General features: G+C 45.3%; 1 protein-coding gene and 1 long non-coding RNA gene across 4 annotated transcripts; one reads left to right on the top strand and one right to left on the bottom strand.

Annotated features, from left to right (window-relative positions):
* Positions 1-4,545: 4,545 nt before the first annotated feature.
* On the top strand, positions 4,546-9,110 carry LOC123132487 (uncharacterized). Its single transcript, XR_006464783.1, has 3 exons — positions 4,546-4,927; positions 8,555-8,681; positions 8,773-9,110. It is a non-coding gene; the product is annotated as an uncharacterized lncRNA (long non-coding RNA).
* Positions 9,111-10,789: 1,679 nt separating this feature from the next.
* On the bottom strand, positions 10,790-19,095 carry LOC123132485 (protein RRC1). 3 transcript variants are annotated; one of them, XM_044552288.1, is made up of 18 exons: positions 18,867-19,095; positions 18,272-18,346; positions 18,035-18,167; positions 17,837-17,882; positions 16,513-16,564; positions 16,294-16,434; positions 15,901-16,020; positions 15,639-15,804; positions 15,412-15,524; positions 15,216-15,287; positions 14,286-14,507; positions 13,762-13,820; positions 13,595-13,673; positions 13,362-13,499; positions 12,646-12,870; positions 11,787-12,565; positions 11,509-11,681; positions 10,790-11,309 (listed from the first exon to the last, which is right to left on the bottom strand). In XM_044552288.1, the coding sequence occupies exons 2-18, from the start codon at positions 18,329-18,331 to the stop codon at positions 11,044-11,046; spliced, it is 2,844 nt and encodes a 947-aa protein (XP_044408223.1). In that variant the 5' UTR covers positions 18,332-18,346; positions 18,867-19,095; the 3' UTR covers positions 10,790-11,043. The 3 variants fall into 3 exon arrangements, with proteins under 3 accessions (XP_044408223.1, XP_044408222.1, XP_044408224.1); XM_044552287.1 differs by having other exon boundaries at positions 18,848-19,091; XM_044552289.1 differs by lacking the exons at positions 17,837-17,882; positions 18,867-19,095.
* Between the last annotated feature and the right edge of the window lie 214 nt (positions 19,096-19,309).

Raw genomic sequence — 19,309 nt, 5'->3', positions numbered from 1 at the left:
ACAACAATGATTCATCTGTTACTTGCTGCGGTAGCTGAACCCCTTTATCCTTTGCATGACCTGTCATTCCACAGTAAATAGATGAAACCCACTATCATGGGTAGGAGTTGTTTGAGCCCTGTTGTGCCTACTCATTCTTTCTTGTTTGTCATGCCTGCTACTGCTTAGAGTTGAGTCAGGTCTGATTCATCGGGGATGAATCAGAGGCGTGTGAACATGTCCTATTGTGTGTGAGCTAAGTGTGTGAACACGTTTTGGTAAAGGTAGCGGTGAGAGGCCATGTAGGAGTACATGGTGGGTTGTCTCATTGCAGCCGTCCTCAGGAACTGAGTTCTGTGTTTGTGATCCATGATTCAGCTACTACCACGCATTGGGCCCGAAACCAATGGACCCTCTCGGCTTCTTGATCACCCTTGTCCTCTGTCCAGGAGTTGCAAGTAGTTTCTGGTGTTTGTAGTATGCTGGAGGCCGTGGGCAGCACTGACCGTAGGGGTGTGCTGTGATGCGGTAGGCACGTGGCACGGTGTACCGGGCGCCCGTTTGGTGTCTCGGGAACCCTGTTCACATCGTTTGGGGCTGTGAGCGAAACTCCGGCCGGATCTCCTCATGGATGGAACCCGAATAGGCGATAAACCTGGACTAGAGACTTAGGTGATTAGGTAGGTCGTGGCCGACACCCACGTTGGGCTTCTGCTTGAAGGTTGCCGAGTACATGTCGTGTAAACGACGGTAAGTGGTGAGAGCGTGTATGAAGAAGTACACCCCTGCAGGGTTAACCTAATCTATTCGAATAGCCGTGTCCGCGGAAAAGGACTTCTGGATTGCTTATATCAGTTCATAGACAAGTGAAAGTGGATACTCTAAAATACGCAAGATAAGCGTGAGTGCTATGGATGGCGTTCTCGTAGGGAGACGGGAGCGGATCCATAGTGGTGTATTGATATGGTGAATATGTGGACTCGTGTGCGCCACCTCAAAAGAGTCGCTTGCAGTCGTAGTTTAGGATAGCCACCGAGTCAAAGCTGGCTTGCTGCAGTTAAACCCCACCACCCCTTTGTTGATAATGATGCATATGTAGTTAGTTCTGATGTAAGTCTTGCTGGGTACATTTGTACTCACGTTTGCCTATTTTATGTTTTTGCAGAGAGACTTCAGTCTCACTAGTAGTTCCGCTTGGACTTCGACGTTTAGCTTGTTACCTCAGCTACGATCTTGTGCCCTCGGCAGTATCTGGTAGATAGTCAGGCTTCTCAGCCTTTTTCATTTATAGTTGTCTGTACTCAGACATGATAGCTTCCGCTTGTGCTTTGACTTGTATACTCTGAATGTTGGGTCATGAGACCTATGTTTGTAATATCTCGCTCCTCGGAGCCTAATGAATAAATACTTGAGTCATAGAGTCATGTTGTGATGCCATGTTGTGTTTGCACATATCGAGCATATTGTGTGTATGTTATTGAAATGCTTGGTATGTGTGGGATCTGACTATCTAGTTGTTTATCCTTAGTAGCCTCTCTTACCGGGAAATGTCTCCTAGTGTTTCCAATGGTAGCTTGCTACTGCTCCGGAACACTTAGGCTGGCCGGCATGTGTCCTTCTTCGTTCCTGTGTCTGTCCCTTCGGGGAAATGTCACGCGATGAATACCGGAGTCCTGTTAGCCCGCTACAGCCCGGTTCACCGGAGTCCTGCTAGCCCAGTGCTACAGCCTGGATTCACTCGTTGATGACCGACACGTTCGATGCTGGGTCATGGATGCCTGTCCCTGTAAGTTTGTGCCACTTTGGGTTTACGACTAGCCATGTCAGCCCGGGCTCCTTATCATATAGATGCTAGCGACACTGTCATATACGTGTGCCAAAAGGCGCAAACGGTCCCGGGTAAAGGTAGGGCGACACCCATGGGAATACCGTGCGTGAGGCCGCAAAGTGATATGAGGTGTTACATGCTAGATCGATGTGGCATTGAGTCGGGGTCCTGACAGATATCATCATTTTTAGCAAGACCTACAAGGAACACTTGGAACATGTAGCCCTGGTATTGGAAGCACTCAGAAAACATTAGCTCTATGCAAAGCTCTCTAAGTGCACCTTTGCACAAAACAAAGTGGAGTACTTGGGCTATGTGGTGACTGACAAGGGAGTATCTACAGATCCTGCAAAAATAGAAGCCATAGTAAACTGGCCCACACCTCAGAATGTGACACACTTGAGGAGTTTCTTGGGATTAGCAGGATACTACAGGAGGTTTATTCAGAATTATGGACTGATTTGCAAGCCACTGTTTGATGCACTGAAAAAGGAAGGATTTCAATGGACTGACAGGCAAATGACTGCTTTCCAACAACTAAAAACCAGGATGACTTCTGCACCAGTCCTTGATTTGCCTGATTTCTCCCTTCCTTTTGTTTTAGAAGCTGATGCTTCTGGATATGGAATTGGAGCAGTATTAATGCAGAAGGGACAACCCATTGCTTATATGAGCAAAGCTCTAGGCCCTAAAGCTGCTGCCTGGTCCACATATGACAAAGAGGCATTGGCCATCATTGAAGCATTTAAGAAGTGGAAACATTATTTTCCTTCATCCTCAATAATTATTAGAACTGACCAACAGAGTTTGAAGTACATACAAGAGCAAAAAATAACTGAAGGGGTGTAGCACAAACTCCTCATTAAACTCATGGGGTACAAATTTACAGTGGAGTACAAGAAAGGCAAGGAAAATAGAGTAGCCGATGCCCTATCTAGAGTTAAATATGCCCTGAATGCCCTGGCCTCTAGCACTGCAATTCCCTCTTGGATTTCTGAAGTGGTGAACAGTTACAAAGGAGACACTAAATGTTCTGACTTAATTGCTAAATTAGCAATAGATCCAACTGGCCAACCTCCTTATACTCTCACCAGTGGAGTGCTCAGATACAAGGGAAAATCATGATTGGCAACAACAGTGAACTGAAAAATTCCTTGCTCACTTCTTTTCACAAGTCTGAATTAGGAGGACACTCTGGGGAAAGAGCAACTTATCACAGATTGAAAATCATGTTTACTTGGCCTGGCATGAGGAAGGCAGTGCAAACCTTTGTTCAATAGTGTCCTGTCTGTCAATTGAACAAGGCCCAACATGTGCACCCCCTGGCCTATTGCAACCCCTCCTAGTTCCAGATTTTGCTTGGACCCACATTAGCATGGACTTTGTGGAAGGGCTGCCCAAATCTGAACATAAGGACATGATACTGGTTGTAGTTGATCGTTTCACTAAATATGCTCACTTTGTGGCCATGAGACACCCCATCACTGTAAAGAGAGTAGCACAAGCTTTCACTGACAACATATTCAGATTACACGGCCTGCCGACAGTGATAGTAACTGACAGAGATAGAATATTCACTAGTCATCTATGGCAGCACTTGTTCAACAAAATGGGAGTCAAATTACACATGAGTACTTCTTACCACCCCTAATCAGATGGACAAACAGAAAGAGTAAATCAATGCCTTGAGAATTACTTAAGATGCATGGCTTTTGCCCATCCCAAGAAATGGCACAGTTGGCTGTCAATGGCTGAATGGTGGTACAACACCACTTTCCATACCTCACTAAAAATGACTCCTTTTCAAGCTCTATATGCCAGACCTCCTCCCCTGATTGTTGAATTGATGTTACCACCAGTGGAAGGTGAGGGTCACCAAGCTAAACTGGACAGAGACACAATAGCCCAACAGATCAAGGACAATTTACTCAGAGCACAAGAGAGAATGAAGTTCTTTGCTGACAAGAAAAGATCTGGGAGACAACTGGCTGTTGGAGATATGGTCTATGTCAAATTGCAACCTTACAGACACACCAGCTTGAGCATACACAGACACCTGAAACTTCACTCCAAATACTATGGGCCTTTCAGAGTCATGGAGAGAATTGGAGTTGTGGCTTATAGACTCCTCCTGCCCGAAGGCTGTCAACTTCACCCCACTTTTCATGTAAGCCGACTCAAGAAACACATTGGTCCTGAAGCTGTACCTAACCCCAAATTGCCTCTACTTGATGAACATGGCAACATCCTCATCCAACCTGAAGCACTGCTTGAGCGACGACTAATCCCACGAGTCCAGTGAGACATTAGCATTCCAGTAGTACAGTGGCGTATCAAGTGGCTCAACCTACCAGTGGCAAATGCCACCTGGGAAGATGCAGCTTTCATTCAGAAAATATTCCCTGCTTTTCATCCTTGAGGGCAAGTCTGATCTTCGTCGGGGGGAATTGTCAGACCTGGTAACTGTTGGAGATCACCTGATGAAGCACAGTGATATTGTGTTGCCCAGATGCGTCTCCGCCGTCGATCTGTGATCCAACGAAGCCTAGAAGACTTTACCGCTTCGCTACCGAGCTGCGTTTATAGCCGTAGATCTTCATCTGGACGGCTCAGACCGTTGTCAACTTACTTTTAAAAGTTACTGCGTTGCTTTTACGTACTGAACCTGTCGCTTGCTACTTTTAGCTCTGAATTCTCTTTATAAACCCTCCTCCGGCTTGTGGAGAGGGGATCGGGATTATTCTAGGCTTGGCCCTTATAGCCGCCGTGTTCCGGCAGGCGAAAACCCTAGCTAATTGCTTCAGATCTGAGTGAATTAACCACCAAATTTCCCAACAATTTCCTTGTGTTCGTTCGATTTCTTGCAAATTCAGAGACAGCTACTACTAGGGCTTGTCACGCGCTACCAGCATTCCCCCGCGCTGTCGTCCCGATCCGGCGCCGTCGTCCCATGCTGCTACCAGTCCATAACCGTCCGCCATGGGCCATGGCCGAGCTCCCGGCCTCCCTCCGGCCTCCATCGTCTTGCGCGCGAGCCGGGAGCCCAACCTCCGCTGCGCCCCGAGCGTCGTCCGCTCCAGGACGAGGCCGCCGTGTTGTTGCGGTCCTACCGGCTGCTAGGTAATTTTCTGACCGAGACTGTGCATAGTGCGTATATACTGAATAACTGAAGTATTTAACACTGAACTTTTCAGATGATATTTAACACTGAACCTAGGACTGCATTGAACTGAAATTCAATGGAAAAAAAACTGTGTGTGTAGCAGTATGTATATGTCTTGCATGTATTGCTGAACTGAAATTTAATTTTTTTAATGAAATTTGGGACATATATAAGTGTAAAGTTTTTTGGAATGTTAGTACACGGTTATTTTGGTTAGTAAGTGCGAAAGTTTTTCAATATCGGCCAAAAAAAAATGTTTTGGCCCGGGGTTTGCTTGAATCCTGGCTCCGCCACTGAGAGCATCTCCAGTTGAGCCCCCAACAGTCCCCCCCCCCCCACCCACACACACACACACAAGGCCCTTTTTTAGCGCCGGCGCAGAAAAAATGGCCCAGCCGCGTTCCCAGGAGCCCAATTTTCGCCGTTTAGGCCCGAAACTGGCGCCGGCGGATTCAGGCCAAACCCGGCGCGCTGGAGGCGCCGGGGGAATCGTTTTTGGTGCGAAAGAACGGCTGACCCGCCGAGTCAGTGACCACGGCGCATCATCGTCCTCATCGCCTCGGTTCCCGCGGGGAATCAATGCCAAAGCTGACGCGATGCTGCACCGGTCAGCCTCCATTGATACCTCACGGGCGGCGCAGTGAAGGCGCGGCGACGCGCGTCTCGCCCGATCCTGCCACGCGTACACACGTCGGCTGCCCTCCCATCACCCACGCCCGGCTATAAAAAGGCCCTCCCTCGCCGGGGAGCACACACACTCTCGACCGAGCTCCTCCTCTCGCCGCCGACACCCCTCTCGACCGAGCTCGCCTCTCCGCCTTTCTCCCTGCGCACGAGCATGGCCGAGCGTTACCCAGGCGACGCCGCGGCGGCTAACGGCTTCAGCCGTCGTCACCGGCACGAGGACGAGGCACGGCTCCTCTAGGAGGCCGACTACCCGGCACCGCCGGACATGCAGGTGCCGGGCATGTGGAAGCTAAGCGCCGGCGGTGTGCCGGTGCCACCGGCGCTGCCTGGCGCGCCGAGATCGCGCGCATCCGGTCCTCGTTGACAGAGGAGGTGCACAACCAGCCGAGGTACGCCCCCGACAGCAACATGCTGTGGACGGTGTACTTCAAACGCCGCCACGCCGAGCAGCTCGCCTCCTCGAACGGCGTCGAGCCCCGCGGTCGCCACAACTCCCAGGGACGGCGCCAATGGTGGGGCGTCCCCGGCTGCATCCTCGAAGCCGTCCTCGAGCACATCGAGGCCGGCAACACGCCGCGCCTGGAGTGTCCGGCGCCTCCCACCTTCTCACGTTGTCGCGGCAGCTCATGGACGCCGCGGCAGATGGAGACGGCGACCTCCTCGTCGTCGGGCTCTGGCTCCCTCTCCTCCGGTTCGCCGGCACTCCGCCCCGTCAAGCCGGAGCCAAAGGAGACGCCACTCGGGCGCCGCAGGTGCGGCCTTGTCATCCACGACGGTGGACGCCCCTCTCCTTCTTCCCGGCTCGTCGGGCCGAAGACCGAGCCGGGGTTGCTCCCCGTGAATTAGAGCACGCGGACATGACCGCCGCCGACGAGACCGCCCTCAAATGGGCGAAGGCGCACTGCGTTCGCGAGCAGGTGGAGCGCCAGCGCCGCGCCCTCGAGGAGATCGCCGCGGATGCGTGGAGGGTGGCGTCGTCATCCTCGACAGCGACGACGAGGACGCGCCCGGGTCGTCCAACCCCCCGCGCATCGGCGACGCTGGTCAGGGTCCAGCAGGGACGGCGGCGACTACACCCGGTTCTACAGGCTCCTCGGCACGTAGAAAGCGGGGCTTTTCGGCAGTAGCGCGGCGACGCAATAGTGCTAGGCGTTTTTTTAGTTTAGTTTAGATTTATGTGTTTAAGTTTTTGTACAAATATCAATGAAATCGCGACGAATATGCGTCGTGTTTGGCCGAACTTTGGCCGAGTTTATTTTTTAAAAAGGGGGTCGTGGGGTGGCGGTTGGGAAATCGACCGCCCCCACGCCGATATTATCGCCCCTGGGGGCGAACGGCTGGAGATGCTCTGAGTAACCCAAGGTCAATGCTGGCAATTCTACAAACTAGTCCAAATACCTTTTCCCTTGATACTTGAACATGAGTAGATAGTTCCTGATATAAGTCTTGCGGAGTATATTTGTAGCTTAATTAACTTGTTGCGGAGGAGACCACTAAACCCAATGGTGGTTTCTAAGTGGCTACAAATTAACTTGTTGCAGAGGAGACCACTAAACCCAATGGTGGTTTCTAAGTGGAATTCAATGTCCACTAAGAAGGGTCGTTGTATCTTCTTTCAGGCCTCTTCTGCCCCTTTTTAAACTTGTCTTTAGTAAGACATGTTTTGCTTCTGCTGATGCTTGTTGTATGTTGGGGCATGTGACCTTTGTGTGTAAATAACACTGCTACGATTTGCTCTTTAGAACCTATGTGCTTCGAGTCGTAGAGTTCGTGTTGCGAACTTGTGATACATGTTGTTTCCGACACACTGCATGCATGATAAGTGCACGTTGTGTGTAGGGGTTTGAATTTTGGGTCGTGTACTTGTTAGCGGACTTTCAATACAGAGGAGTATCGCATGTGTTATGAGAGCTCGGGAGTTTGTCACACCACGCCAGGTGCTGACGCTCCAGCTCGGACACATCGAGCAGACACATGCACTGGGAGCTCGGGAGTTTATCACGCCATGCCAGGTGTTGACGCTTCGGTCCAGTTGCATTGCATCAACTATTGTATGATCGTTCCTGATTGAGTTATATGGCCTGGATCTCGGGTCGGAATCTTTGATGTGCAATTGCTAGCAGTCGATCAAATACGGGGTGAATCAACTTGACTATGCGCTGGGGATTCATTCCCAGCCCTGCATAGTCCTTGTATGGTAACGATGGATTCCCCTACATCGGTTGATGTGATCCCGATGTAGGACTGCTGGACCATTGTTCCTGGCTCTCCGAGAGTATTTGGCGCCCATGGAGCAGTCTGTATGGCTGTTATTGTCCGGACGCGAATCTCGACTTCCTGTATGCTCCACTACAGCTAGGTCAAAGGATACTGCAGCGTTGTAAACCGATGAATTTTCCAGCACAAGCGGGGGTATATAAAAGTTCAGAGCATTCTTCCTACCCTTATCATTTTTTTCATGTACATGTGGTGCTCGATGCCTCAATGGTCATACCATTGATATTCATGTTTTTGTTGTTCATCTTTTGATGTTAAACTGCTAAGAACTACTACTTTATTATGTTTATTGGTTTATCTGGTTCGTCATTTATTACCAAAATTATTTGTCTGTGATAAATCTGAACATTCTGTTTTGTTCTATTTCTAAAGGTGCATAGGGGGAACAAAACTTTGTAGCTAAGTACAATTCCAAATGCTGAAGTCAATCCTTTTTATGAATCATTTTTGCTGACACATAATATCCTTTGGCCATGAGAATGCAGGATTATGCAGAGTTGTTTTTATTATTGCCGGAAAAACTATTCCTATGTAGTGCTGTGTGATGGCTTTCCGCATATTATGCTAATGTTTTTGTCCGAGGCTTGGCCTTTCGTGACGGTTTGTTGCTGCAATTCCAGACTAACCATGTGTGATTCAACGGTTGAGAAAATGGAAATAGAACTTCTGACTAAAGTTGGGGGTGTAATGTTTGGACATTATGTTACGCAAAAATGAAAACCCTTTGCATAGAAAGAGGTACTTGAGGTACAATCTTGCTTTATTCAGATGCATTCCCAACTTCTAGTAAAAGTTAAAGATAATTCTTTGCTTAATGCAGCGCCATCCGATGTTGTAGGTGAGAGGAAACACAACAGAATCTGCTACAGTTGAATAAGGTGAGCACATGAGGTAGGGCGCCAGGAAATGGTGGAGGAATGGAGCTACAACGCAGCACAGCTACGACGGCGAAGCTTCAGGAGGAAAAAGGATTATATAGGAACGGAGGATCAGGAGATAGATGCCAACTTGTCTTCTAGCAGGGTGAGGATGGAATGCGCAGTAGTTTCCAAAGAGAAGGAAATAGGAAAAGGCCGGCTTTTGCCATGGCGTGGTCAACAAGTGCATGTGCATCGTACTTAAACTTGGGTTCATAAAAAAATTAATCCTTCTTTTTCGAGTTAGGGAGAAAACAAACCTGACTACTATTTTCTGGACGTACAAATGAAAGTTGAATGAAATGTACCGGACAACATTTTTTCTTCGAAACGGAACGGTACCGGACAACATTTCAAATGTAGGGTGGAAGGAAGGCCTATCTCTATCAATCCAACGGTCAGAACTCCCAATTATCGTCGAGGTGGACTCCATGGTGGCCTTGAAGACGATTCAAGCCCAGGATGAGGACAGATCCTTATATTCAACCATTATTAGAGAGATTCGTCATTTAATGTCTCTTCGTAGAATTTGTATTAGCTTTGTTAATCGTTCTCAGAATTAAGTTAGCGATAGTTTAGCGTCGTTTGCGAGGGTTGAAGGAAGAACTATGACTTGGCTTGGGTCAGGACCTTCAGTTTCCCTAGAGTTAGCTCTCGCAAATTGTAATCATATTGATTCTGAGTAATACAAGTCTTCTACCCGTAAAAAAATGTAGGGTGGAACAAAGAATTATGAAATACTCCTTCTGTATTTTATTTGTGAATCTGAACGCTCTTATATTTTTTTACGGAGGGAGTACGAAACGTGAGCGCTCTTATATTTTTTTATGGACGGAGTACGAGACAAAATTTGACTCGCAGGAAATGACAAGCATAAGGAAGTACTTCTTATGTACTGAAATACTTGTAGTTGGGGAAACTTGTACTACTTTTCCTTAGCTATGAGTATTTCGGTACAAAGGTTATAAATAGGGAAGAAATGCATATTTCAACCCTGAACTCTTGGTTTAGTCTAATTTACAACCCCGAACTTCAATACCGTTTAAATTACAATCCGCAACTCTTAAAACTGTTCAGGATTCAACCCTTTCTCCCCCTGACCGATTTTGACCCATTGACGGGAGGAGACCAGCATGGCGGATGTGAGGGAGTCACGGCCTCATGAACAGAAGACCCCATCGGCCTGCATCAACGAAAATAAAATCCACCATCCGGCTCGTGGTTTACAAAAACAACTTCCTGTAGATCCTGATCTTCAAGGGCCCAAATGCACCTGGCCATATTACATTCGAGCAGAGAATGAAGCTATGAGTTATCTGATCCGCACAATCCACAAACACTCCAAGAAATTGCTCAGAGTTTTAGCAAGAGCTGCCCTACGAGGGTCATATTGATTGATTGAAAGGCTTGAAAGAAAACATAGTTCGGAGAGGGGATTATACCTGTTGATACCGGATTCCAAAAATGTGTGCATCGTTCCCCACAAGACAAGAACCTTTATTTCAAAATAAAAAAATCTATTCGAGTCGGAAATGAGAGATTTTTTGTTAGTCGACATGTTGTGATGTTGCAGCAAGTCTGCTGTCGGTAACGATTGCTGAGCCAACCTCCGCCTTTGTCTAACCTTGGAACTAGATGCATCCGCGCGCCCCTCTAGCCACACCTCACGTCTGTCTTTAGTATCAGCTAGCATCCAATAGGCCGATCTGACTGAGAAAAGCATAGAGCGAATGATCTTAATATCCATGGGTAGAAACGTCTGGGGTCAACCGATCAGTATCCCACTCCACATTGGCTGTGAGCGGGGGTTGCAGCAAAGGCACACAAAATCTCGTGGGAGCAAAGTTTTGTTGCCATGCTGGTTAATCGGTTGGAGCGGATAAAAACGAGAAACAAAGGGAAGGGCAATTCATAAAAAACCTTAGCACAGCAAATCCATAAACTTGCAACCGATGCCATCCAAGTTCATTAAGCCACGGTCCATGACGACAATGGGCAGCATTTCAATCATTCAAAGTCAACATTAGATGTTTGATAACACTACTTCTGTTCTTGAAACTACAAAAAATAGTTCCCCAGCTGACCCCATTACAAACAGGTTCGTGGAGCCCATGTATGGCGCATTTAGGCAGCCCAGCTCATATGAGTGCACAGCAGGTTCAGGCAAAGGATGAGTGCCCAGCAGGTTCCGATCACCTTCCGGTTCTCCTGTCCTTTTCCCGGTCTCTGCTGCTCCTATCGTGGTGATCATCCTTCCCTCGGCCTGAGCTTTTTTCGCGCGCCCTGTCTCTCCCGGCATCATTGCCATGCAATCTGCCTCTGCTGCGATTGTACTCTCGGTCTCTATCCAGTGATGACTTCCTTGAAGGACTACGGCTCCTGCTCCGGCTGCGAGGCCGCTTCCTGGAAGAATCACGTGCATCATCCGCCCTTTCTCTCCGTTCCAATGATAGTCTCTCTGGAAAACAGAACAATGTTTATCTTATGAGATACGCACCAGGATAACAAAAAGTTTGAGTTATAACTTGGGTCGTTATCATTATCAGATGAATTACTAAGTGAGCTACAAAATAAGTAATAGATGGATGGATGTGCGAGAGAAACGGCATTTCTATTATCAAACAAACAGGGTATTCCCTTCCTGACTTCTTACATACCAGAAGACCACCTGTTGTTTGCACCATCTATTGAAGACAAACCATAGTCTGATTGAAGGCGCCTACGGTGGCTGGCAACCTTCCTCTCGATCTCCTCCATGCTATGCAACCCCTTCTCCTCTAGAGATTCACGATACTGCATTACAGCAATCTCAATCTGCCTTAGCTTCTGCCTGTAGATCAAAAAGGAGTTGCTACTGTAAGTAAGAAGAATGTGCAACGTAAATCAAATGGTAGAATGATTAAACATTTGCTTTTGGAGAGGGGTGTGGGTGTACCTATGCTCTTCATCCACAATTGTATCTGGATGGTGAATTGCCTGATCGGTACTAATTTCGGTTGTGTCCACTTTCCCAGAATCACCAGCAATATCACTTCCAGATGAATAGCTTAATCCCAATCCTTGACCGTTTATTCTATCTTCATCATTGTCGTTGTCCTCTCGGTTCCATTTAGAAGCTGGCAAAACAGGATCAGCTTTCTGCTTCTTGCTTGAAACTTGTTCAGGTTCAGGAGATACGCACTCTCTAGAGCGTCTTTGGCCTGTTTGCATACTGTGACGAGAGAGCCCCAGCATATCTGATTCACTGTCACCAGTACCATCTCCAAGCCTACGAGCGTTCAAACCAACATCCTCTCTTCCAGCTCTATGCGGTTCGCCTTGTACATATTTCATGGCAACGTCTTTCTGATATACTTGCTCCTTCTCAGCCTCTTCCAAGCTGAGCAATCTGGCAACCATCGTCTCTTTACCACCGCAAAGTGAGAGGCCATTATGCCTACAACGACGTTCAAGTTCAGCAAGTGGAAGACTCAACAGCTCCTTCGTCGCCGCTGCCTTTCCTGTGGCCAGGGCACCATCTTCATCAAGCCTAAACCCATTATTATCCTCAGAGCTAGTTTTCTTTTCAATTTCTGGTGCATCACCACATAGAGAGTGGAACGAGGTGACCCCAGAGTTGCCTGGTCTAAGAAAGGTAGCTTTTAGCCCATTCAGATATGCATCAGAAAACAGGAACCAGTCTGCCCATACTTGTAGAACTTTCAAAACCCTCTCCTGCAAAATAATGAATTATTAGTAAGAACATCAAAGGAAAACAGTTAATCTCTGCAACTCGAGAAATCTAGCAGCATTACCTTCAGAGCTTCAGCAGTAATCCTTCCTGTGATACTGCAATACAAGTCATTGAAGCTCTCCATGACATCAGGTATAGCAGTCTCAAACTTGGTTCGAAATGCAGAGGCGTTCTTCACAGGAGCACTACTGTTATGAAGGATGTCGGACACTAGCATAAGCCGTGCAACCTTAGTTGGGATAGGTGTCTCCTTGAGTGTCAAAGATTCTACAAGAACCTCGACAATCTACACAAAACAAGAACCAATGTGTTCTCATGAAATATGAAGAACAAAATATAATTGAAGTGCACAACAATATTCAGTAGACCTCTGAAGTGTAGTTCACGACAAATAAATGACATCAAGCAGAGAATAAAACATGTACAGTTATATATAAGACCAGATGGTCCTGATAGTCAAAATGTATCACTATATGTGTTATATTGTTTATTTACTCTCCTTGGACATAAATTAGGCCTCATCAAAAGCATATGTTTAAAACAGATAATTCATCAAGCTTGCAAAGCACAACCACAATCAGGTTTACTCATAATGATCAAGCTATTAGCTAAGCTCAGAGTGGTCACAAGTAATAACAAGAAAGAGCTATTAACAGGACACGTGAGATCAAATCAATCAAAACAATATAACAAACTCATAATCATAAGCTATAGATAATTCAAGGCAAAAAGAAGAGAGGAATTAGCTGATTAGGTCAAATGTGCAAGGGGTACTACCTCTCCAGCAGCATCAGCATTATCCAATGCAAATCCCATAGCCTCCCTTATCTGACTTCTCTCTAATGTCAATGCACGCAGCATGTCCTCAAATTCATCACGTTGTGTCTCGGTCAATGTGCGCTCCACTTCAACACGCTGGAGAATGGAACACAAATTAATCATGTAATGGACACCATCTAAAAGAAGGCAAAGTAAAAAAGAACATCTGACAAGGTCCAACCAAACCTTACCCTGGTTCTACCAGCTGCAAAAGTAGATTCTTTTTCACGATCAGGACTTCGGCTGGATGGCAAAGCAGGTGGAACCCATCTAAAGTAACATATTTAATACAAAATTGTCAGATCATCAATAAACACGGTTACAAACACATAATGGCACTGTTTGCCGTCACCATTACCTTCCACTTCCTGTAATCATGATAAATGGTTCTGTTCGCCATCGTTGTAAAGTATCGCCCTGCGTTCCAATATCACAAGAATTTATATTAGTGTCATATTGGTAGAGTGATCCCCATATAGCTAGCTCATACATGTGGTTTGCATATGTAAGAAACACATGTATCTGGTTCCTATAACGGTCTTATATTCAAGCCAAACATTAGTAGACTGCCGAATTTTACAGAACAAGCTGATCAGGACATACTAAGAAGGAAAGAACATAAATTTCGTTGAACTAAATAATTGTTCATTTGGAGCAATTACTAGGTACTCTCTTTGCAAAACATATACACTGGTAAAATGTCGTAACGGTAAACAAAAAATATGCATCTGTATTGCAACCAAAGATAGCACATACAGACAGCTTTACTATCACCACGTGACCAAAATAACGGAGATTGAATGGACAGAACATAGACAGTTTTCTATTGTTAGATCATAAAGATAACATTGAAAATGTAGAAGTACAAACATCAATTGATACCTGAGCGAATGAGTATAACCGCCAAACATAGTATGTGTGTTCTTTAGATTTAAGATCAAACAAGAAGTTAAATAATGCTTTTCCTCGTCCTCGTTCCATTATAGCTTGTTCAAAAGCACATCCGCCATCAAGTACATGCAGGGCCATTGTATCAATCACATGCCGAAGATGTGAATCATCTGGCGGAGCAACCATTATATCAGGAACATTTGGAGTAAGCACCTGTCAAACCAAATGAGTCAGCAAAGTGAAATTACATATTTGACTAGAAAACTAACATGCCAACATCCTTATCGATGCAGAACTTATTGGATTCTATCTAGGCTAAAGAAACACTACAGAACATAGCTGGCAAACTCACATGCAATTCAGTGCTGGTAAAAGGTTTAAAAATCATATTAAAAATTTGACTGAAAACAGTACCTGACCCGATCAGTTATTGGGAGGAACCGGTTTTCTCATGAATGGTTCCAATATGTATAAATTTGTAACACAATTTTTGAATTTGACCAGGGCATTACTATTCGACCATTCAAATTCACATTTTTCTCAGACTGGGATTATTTTCCAGGTAGTCATTAGGATATATTTAATCATTACCCCAGTGATGAACACATGTGGAAGGACTACAAAATTAATGCGACACTGAGAACAGACGAAAAGATATTCCATAAGTTAATTTGTACGCAACAAGGGAACATAGAATTTTCTCTCATTCCATAGAACTCAAGCACTCATGTTTTCTGAAAAAAATTCTGAAATGATATTATGATTTATTATGAAAATGAACCATTCTTCATCCTTCAAAAGGTCTCAATGAAAAACATGGGAAATTTTTCAATGATATTGCTTTATTGCAATGATGGCATGGATATTAAGGCCACAACACAGCACAAGGACATTTGTAATAATAACCAAAAAGTCACCAACCAGCTCTGAGGTTTGCTGTGTAACAGATGCAACAGGTGGACCTCCAGGACCAGATATGATGACAGTACCACCCTGCATAACATAGAAATACACAATGTCATCAACAACACGAAAACACCAAAAACGTGCAAAACTACTTGCAACTTCCACAAAAATTACAAGTATTACGTAGGGACTTTGGGATGAAAGAATCAACCTCCTTGTTTCTGATAGCCATGTGCCCTGGAGGAGGAGCAGGTAGTGCTTGTGATGGAAGAGCAACAGATTTTCCCCACCCAATCTTCAGCTCATAGTCATACACAACAACACCTGAGATAAATAACTCAGTAAACTAGAAGCAGGAATACTAGTAGTACTTCAAAAGTATGAATACGTTTCAGGTTCCTATAATATGACATCCACTATATGGAAGTGCACAGTAACCTTGCATTTCATCCTTGGCTGCCTGTCCTTCTGCTCTATTCATGAATGCAACAAAGCCACAATGCCTTTGCCTTTTGCGTTCTTCTTCTGTTCGAGGCCACATGATCTTGACGCTTGCAATAGGTCCAAACCGACCAAATGTCCGCAGAAGAAAATTCTCATCCACCTAACAGCATACGGTTTACATTGCACGGTTAAGATAATCATGATGCATGTACACTTAAAATTATGTCTAGACAGAACAAGTAGTGGGGAAATCGACCTTAGGAGAGAGATTGCCAACATATAAATTTGTGGTTTGCGGATCTCCATCATCAAATGATCCTGGCAGTCTCCCAGTGGGATCAAATTCATCTGGTAGTTCATCAAAACGGCTAGAGGGCTGCAGGAAATAGCTTCAAGCATCAGTATACAAGGACAAACTACAAAGATTCTGAGAGGGGAATGGGAATCAATCACAATTTTATCTTATCAGCTGGAAACATGTTAGAAAAATGTTTCTCCAAGTTAGCAAACAGGATTTATTTTCACATTCTAGTCGCCTAACAAGGAATATTTCAGCATATAATCAAAATTACCCAATCATTTATTTCATATTACGTCTAGTAGAACGAACCAAAAGCTCCACTCTAACATATACTAAAACAGAACCTACCACGGAGGTGTCACCATGTCGACTGGCACGTTCTTGATTACGCCTTTCTCGAAGCTCTTTCTCCAGCTTCAATTCCTCCATGACAGTGTCTATTGCCCGTGGCTTTCCTCTTTCCTTTTCCTTTGGCCGCTCATCTTCCATCTGCAGGTCAAGGTAATGCTCAACTGAAGAACCATACTGACTACAGACGCAATCATGAGAATAACGTCAGCGACAAACCTTTTTCTCCGGTTCTCTCCCAAATGAGGGTGGCACAAAAGATGGAACATACCTGGATAAAAATATGCTATGTATAAGGTATGTATTACGCTCGTAAGTTACTATGCCGCATATCATTTGTACACTAGATGACATGGGGTTATGGATAACAGCAACAGCAAAAGGATATTTGAGTAATTAAACAAAAAAATACCAATTTACTCTCTACAGGGCTATTTCAGGCATTCTTATTGAACTACTGAAACTTTCACCTTCCACTAATTTGTGTGCTTTCTCTATTCAAAATCATGTCAATCAAATATATGTGCATATTTTATTAATTTCCCCACAAGTTTGAATCCATTCTAGTTTATATATAGGGAGTCTAATTTATCCTACCATCGGGCCATGCCTCAATGATTTAGTGGAAACCACAGAACATTCTTAACTTATGATAGCATGGGACGCGAGACAAGTAAAAGTCAAAGTAAAGCTCCAATCTGCATTGCAGGTTAAGAGTACCTACATTTTTCCACGTTTGAATAAAATAATAATATAATTAGTTGAAAGCATCGGGTTTTGAAGCAAACTCATATCAGAATTAGTAAACGTTCGCTGCAACTAACAAAATTCTATTGCTTGAATTTTGGAAGTTGGTTCAAGATTCTAGTAGAGTACAATCAGCATCATTGACATTGAAAACTTCACAAAAGCCTGACACATTTGGTAGTTATTACATTAATACCATCAAATATGGCATTTGCTGCCAATGAATTATTATTCATACAGGTTTTACAAATTTAGAGTTATCTCACAATTAATTCCACTTTGATAGAAACAACATGGATGCTCTCTCCATGGTATGTGACTCTAAAAAGTCATGACCAGATTACTCGTGTACTATAAACAAAGCAGAACACAAATTTTGTACCCCTAATACATTATCAAGATCTTGAGCATCAGGTCAGCGCAACGATGAATAGCTATTTTGAGGAAGCGCAACTATAGTCTGCACTACAGCATAAATGCAGGTGCATTATGTGTCATGAAATGAGATGGCATGGCTGTTCATAAGGCCAGACAAGACTATTTTCTTCTTCAAACCATGCATATTTTAAATGCATTCAGAACTTGGCAACAAAAGGTAAATAAACTAATAATTCAGGAGTCATAATTGTAACATATAGTAAATTATAAGCCAGAATATATCATCAGGCGTTTTAAAACTGCTCATGCTTGGGCTCTGAAGTCCCATTTCTGGGTATATCAGCACATGATGTCTAAAGATGTAGCCGTGGTGCCACAGGATACCATCTTCTAGAAATCAAGTATTTATTTCAGTTACCTACTGCCCTTCTTTGGAACAGACCCCCTATCTTTGGAATTTCCACCTGTCATCGGCGAATGAATAAAAAGGGCAGCCTCTTGATTAATTGGAGCAATAAAAAGAAACAGTGCATATATCCATCATGATTGATACTGAAACTACAAACTGGAAGGTAACCATGGCAAAGTACAGGAGAATGAAACCCCTATCACTAACCTTCAGAATCAGCTCTCAGCTTGGCATTGGGGTCGATAACACCCCCTCGGACAAACTTTGACCCAGATGCGCTTTCACCCTCGAATGACTTGACAAACTCCGCGTACACACGCGCCGCTTCATCTTCCTCCCTCTTCACAATACCAAAGAGTTAAACTCAGATATGAACCAAAAGTGTGTGCAGAAAGCAAAGTGAAGTATCTCAGGAAAGGTTTAAAAGGGACTCAAACCCCTGACCTTCTTCCTCGCCTCCTCGTTCTCCTTATGCCGATTGAACGGAACCTTCTTCGAACTCATCTGGACAATATTTGCCTGCAATCATCACCAGAGGGTGTCAGAATCCGACAACTTCAAATATTTCTACTGCCATATACGCCATCAAAATAAAATCTACACCACCACATAAGAAAACACGCAGGGAAACACATGAACGTGAGGACTGAAGTCATAGCGGTCACTCTTGTGCTAAGAGCAACAGTTCCCAGACTCCCGCTGAGGGGCTAAGCCCAGGCACAGGCAGACCCACCCCACCTACACAACCTTACGCACGCGCTAAAGCGCAATGCGACCCTACCCAACGCCAGGCACAAACCCTAGCTCAGTCGAACCCCAACTTTTTCAGGGGGGGGGGGGGGGGGGGGGGGGGGGGGGGGGGGACAAGCTGATGGTTAGATCAAACCGGGTCAAATCGACGGCTAACTGGGTAGATTCAAGCGCCTCAGAAAGTAATAAGGGTATGCATTTGATTGCTCGCAGCAACGAACAAGGAACTCCTAGAAGTATCCAGGCGCAAATAATTTAGGGCTTCCGTACCACCGATAGAAGAACTCGCCTGGACGGATCTCCTGTCCGCTCCACTCCACGCTAAGGCAGTGGGCGGCGCGGCGCGGCTCGGCTGGAAAGGAATCTCGGGCGCTTCTTCTACGGCGCCGGCGGAGAGACGATTTGGCGACCGCCTGAGTCGGGAGTCGGCCACGGTAGGGGGGATTGGGGCCGCTGGGAGGCATATATTGGTCAGGGACTCGGGAGCAAGGTGTGGACCTACACCGTCCGTCCGATCAAGAGCCGGTTTCCAGATCAACCACCTACAGGCTATACAGTCAGGGACGGACACGGGCAGATAGGCCGAGGCCAACCACATGTCCAAATCCGAAGAAAACCCTTGTTTGAGAATCCAAAAAATATATTACTACTTGTGCGTCTTAAAATGTATTCCCTCTTGTAAACTAATACTGGCAAAAAATGCCCGTACGTTGCACCGAGTATAAAATAAAT

The sequence above is a fragment of the Triticum aestivum genome, chromosome 6A, assembly GCF_018294505.1.
Source record: "Triticum aestivum cultivar Chinese Spring chromosome 6A, IWGSC CS RefSeq v2.1, whole genome shotgun sequence".
Taxonomy (NCBI): domain Eukaryota; kingdom Viridiplantae; phylum Streptophyta; class Magnoliopsida; order Poales; family Poaceae; genus Triticum; species Triticum aestivum.
Note: the sequence above shows the minus strand (reverse complement) of the source record. Positions and strands in the feature narration are given on the sequence as shown.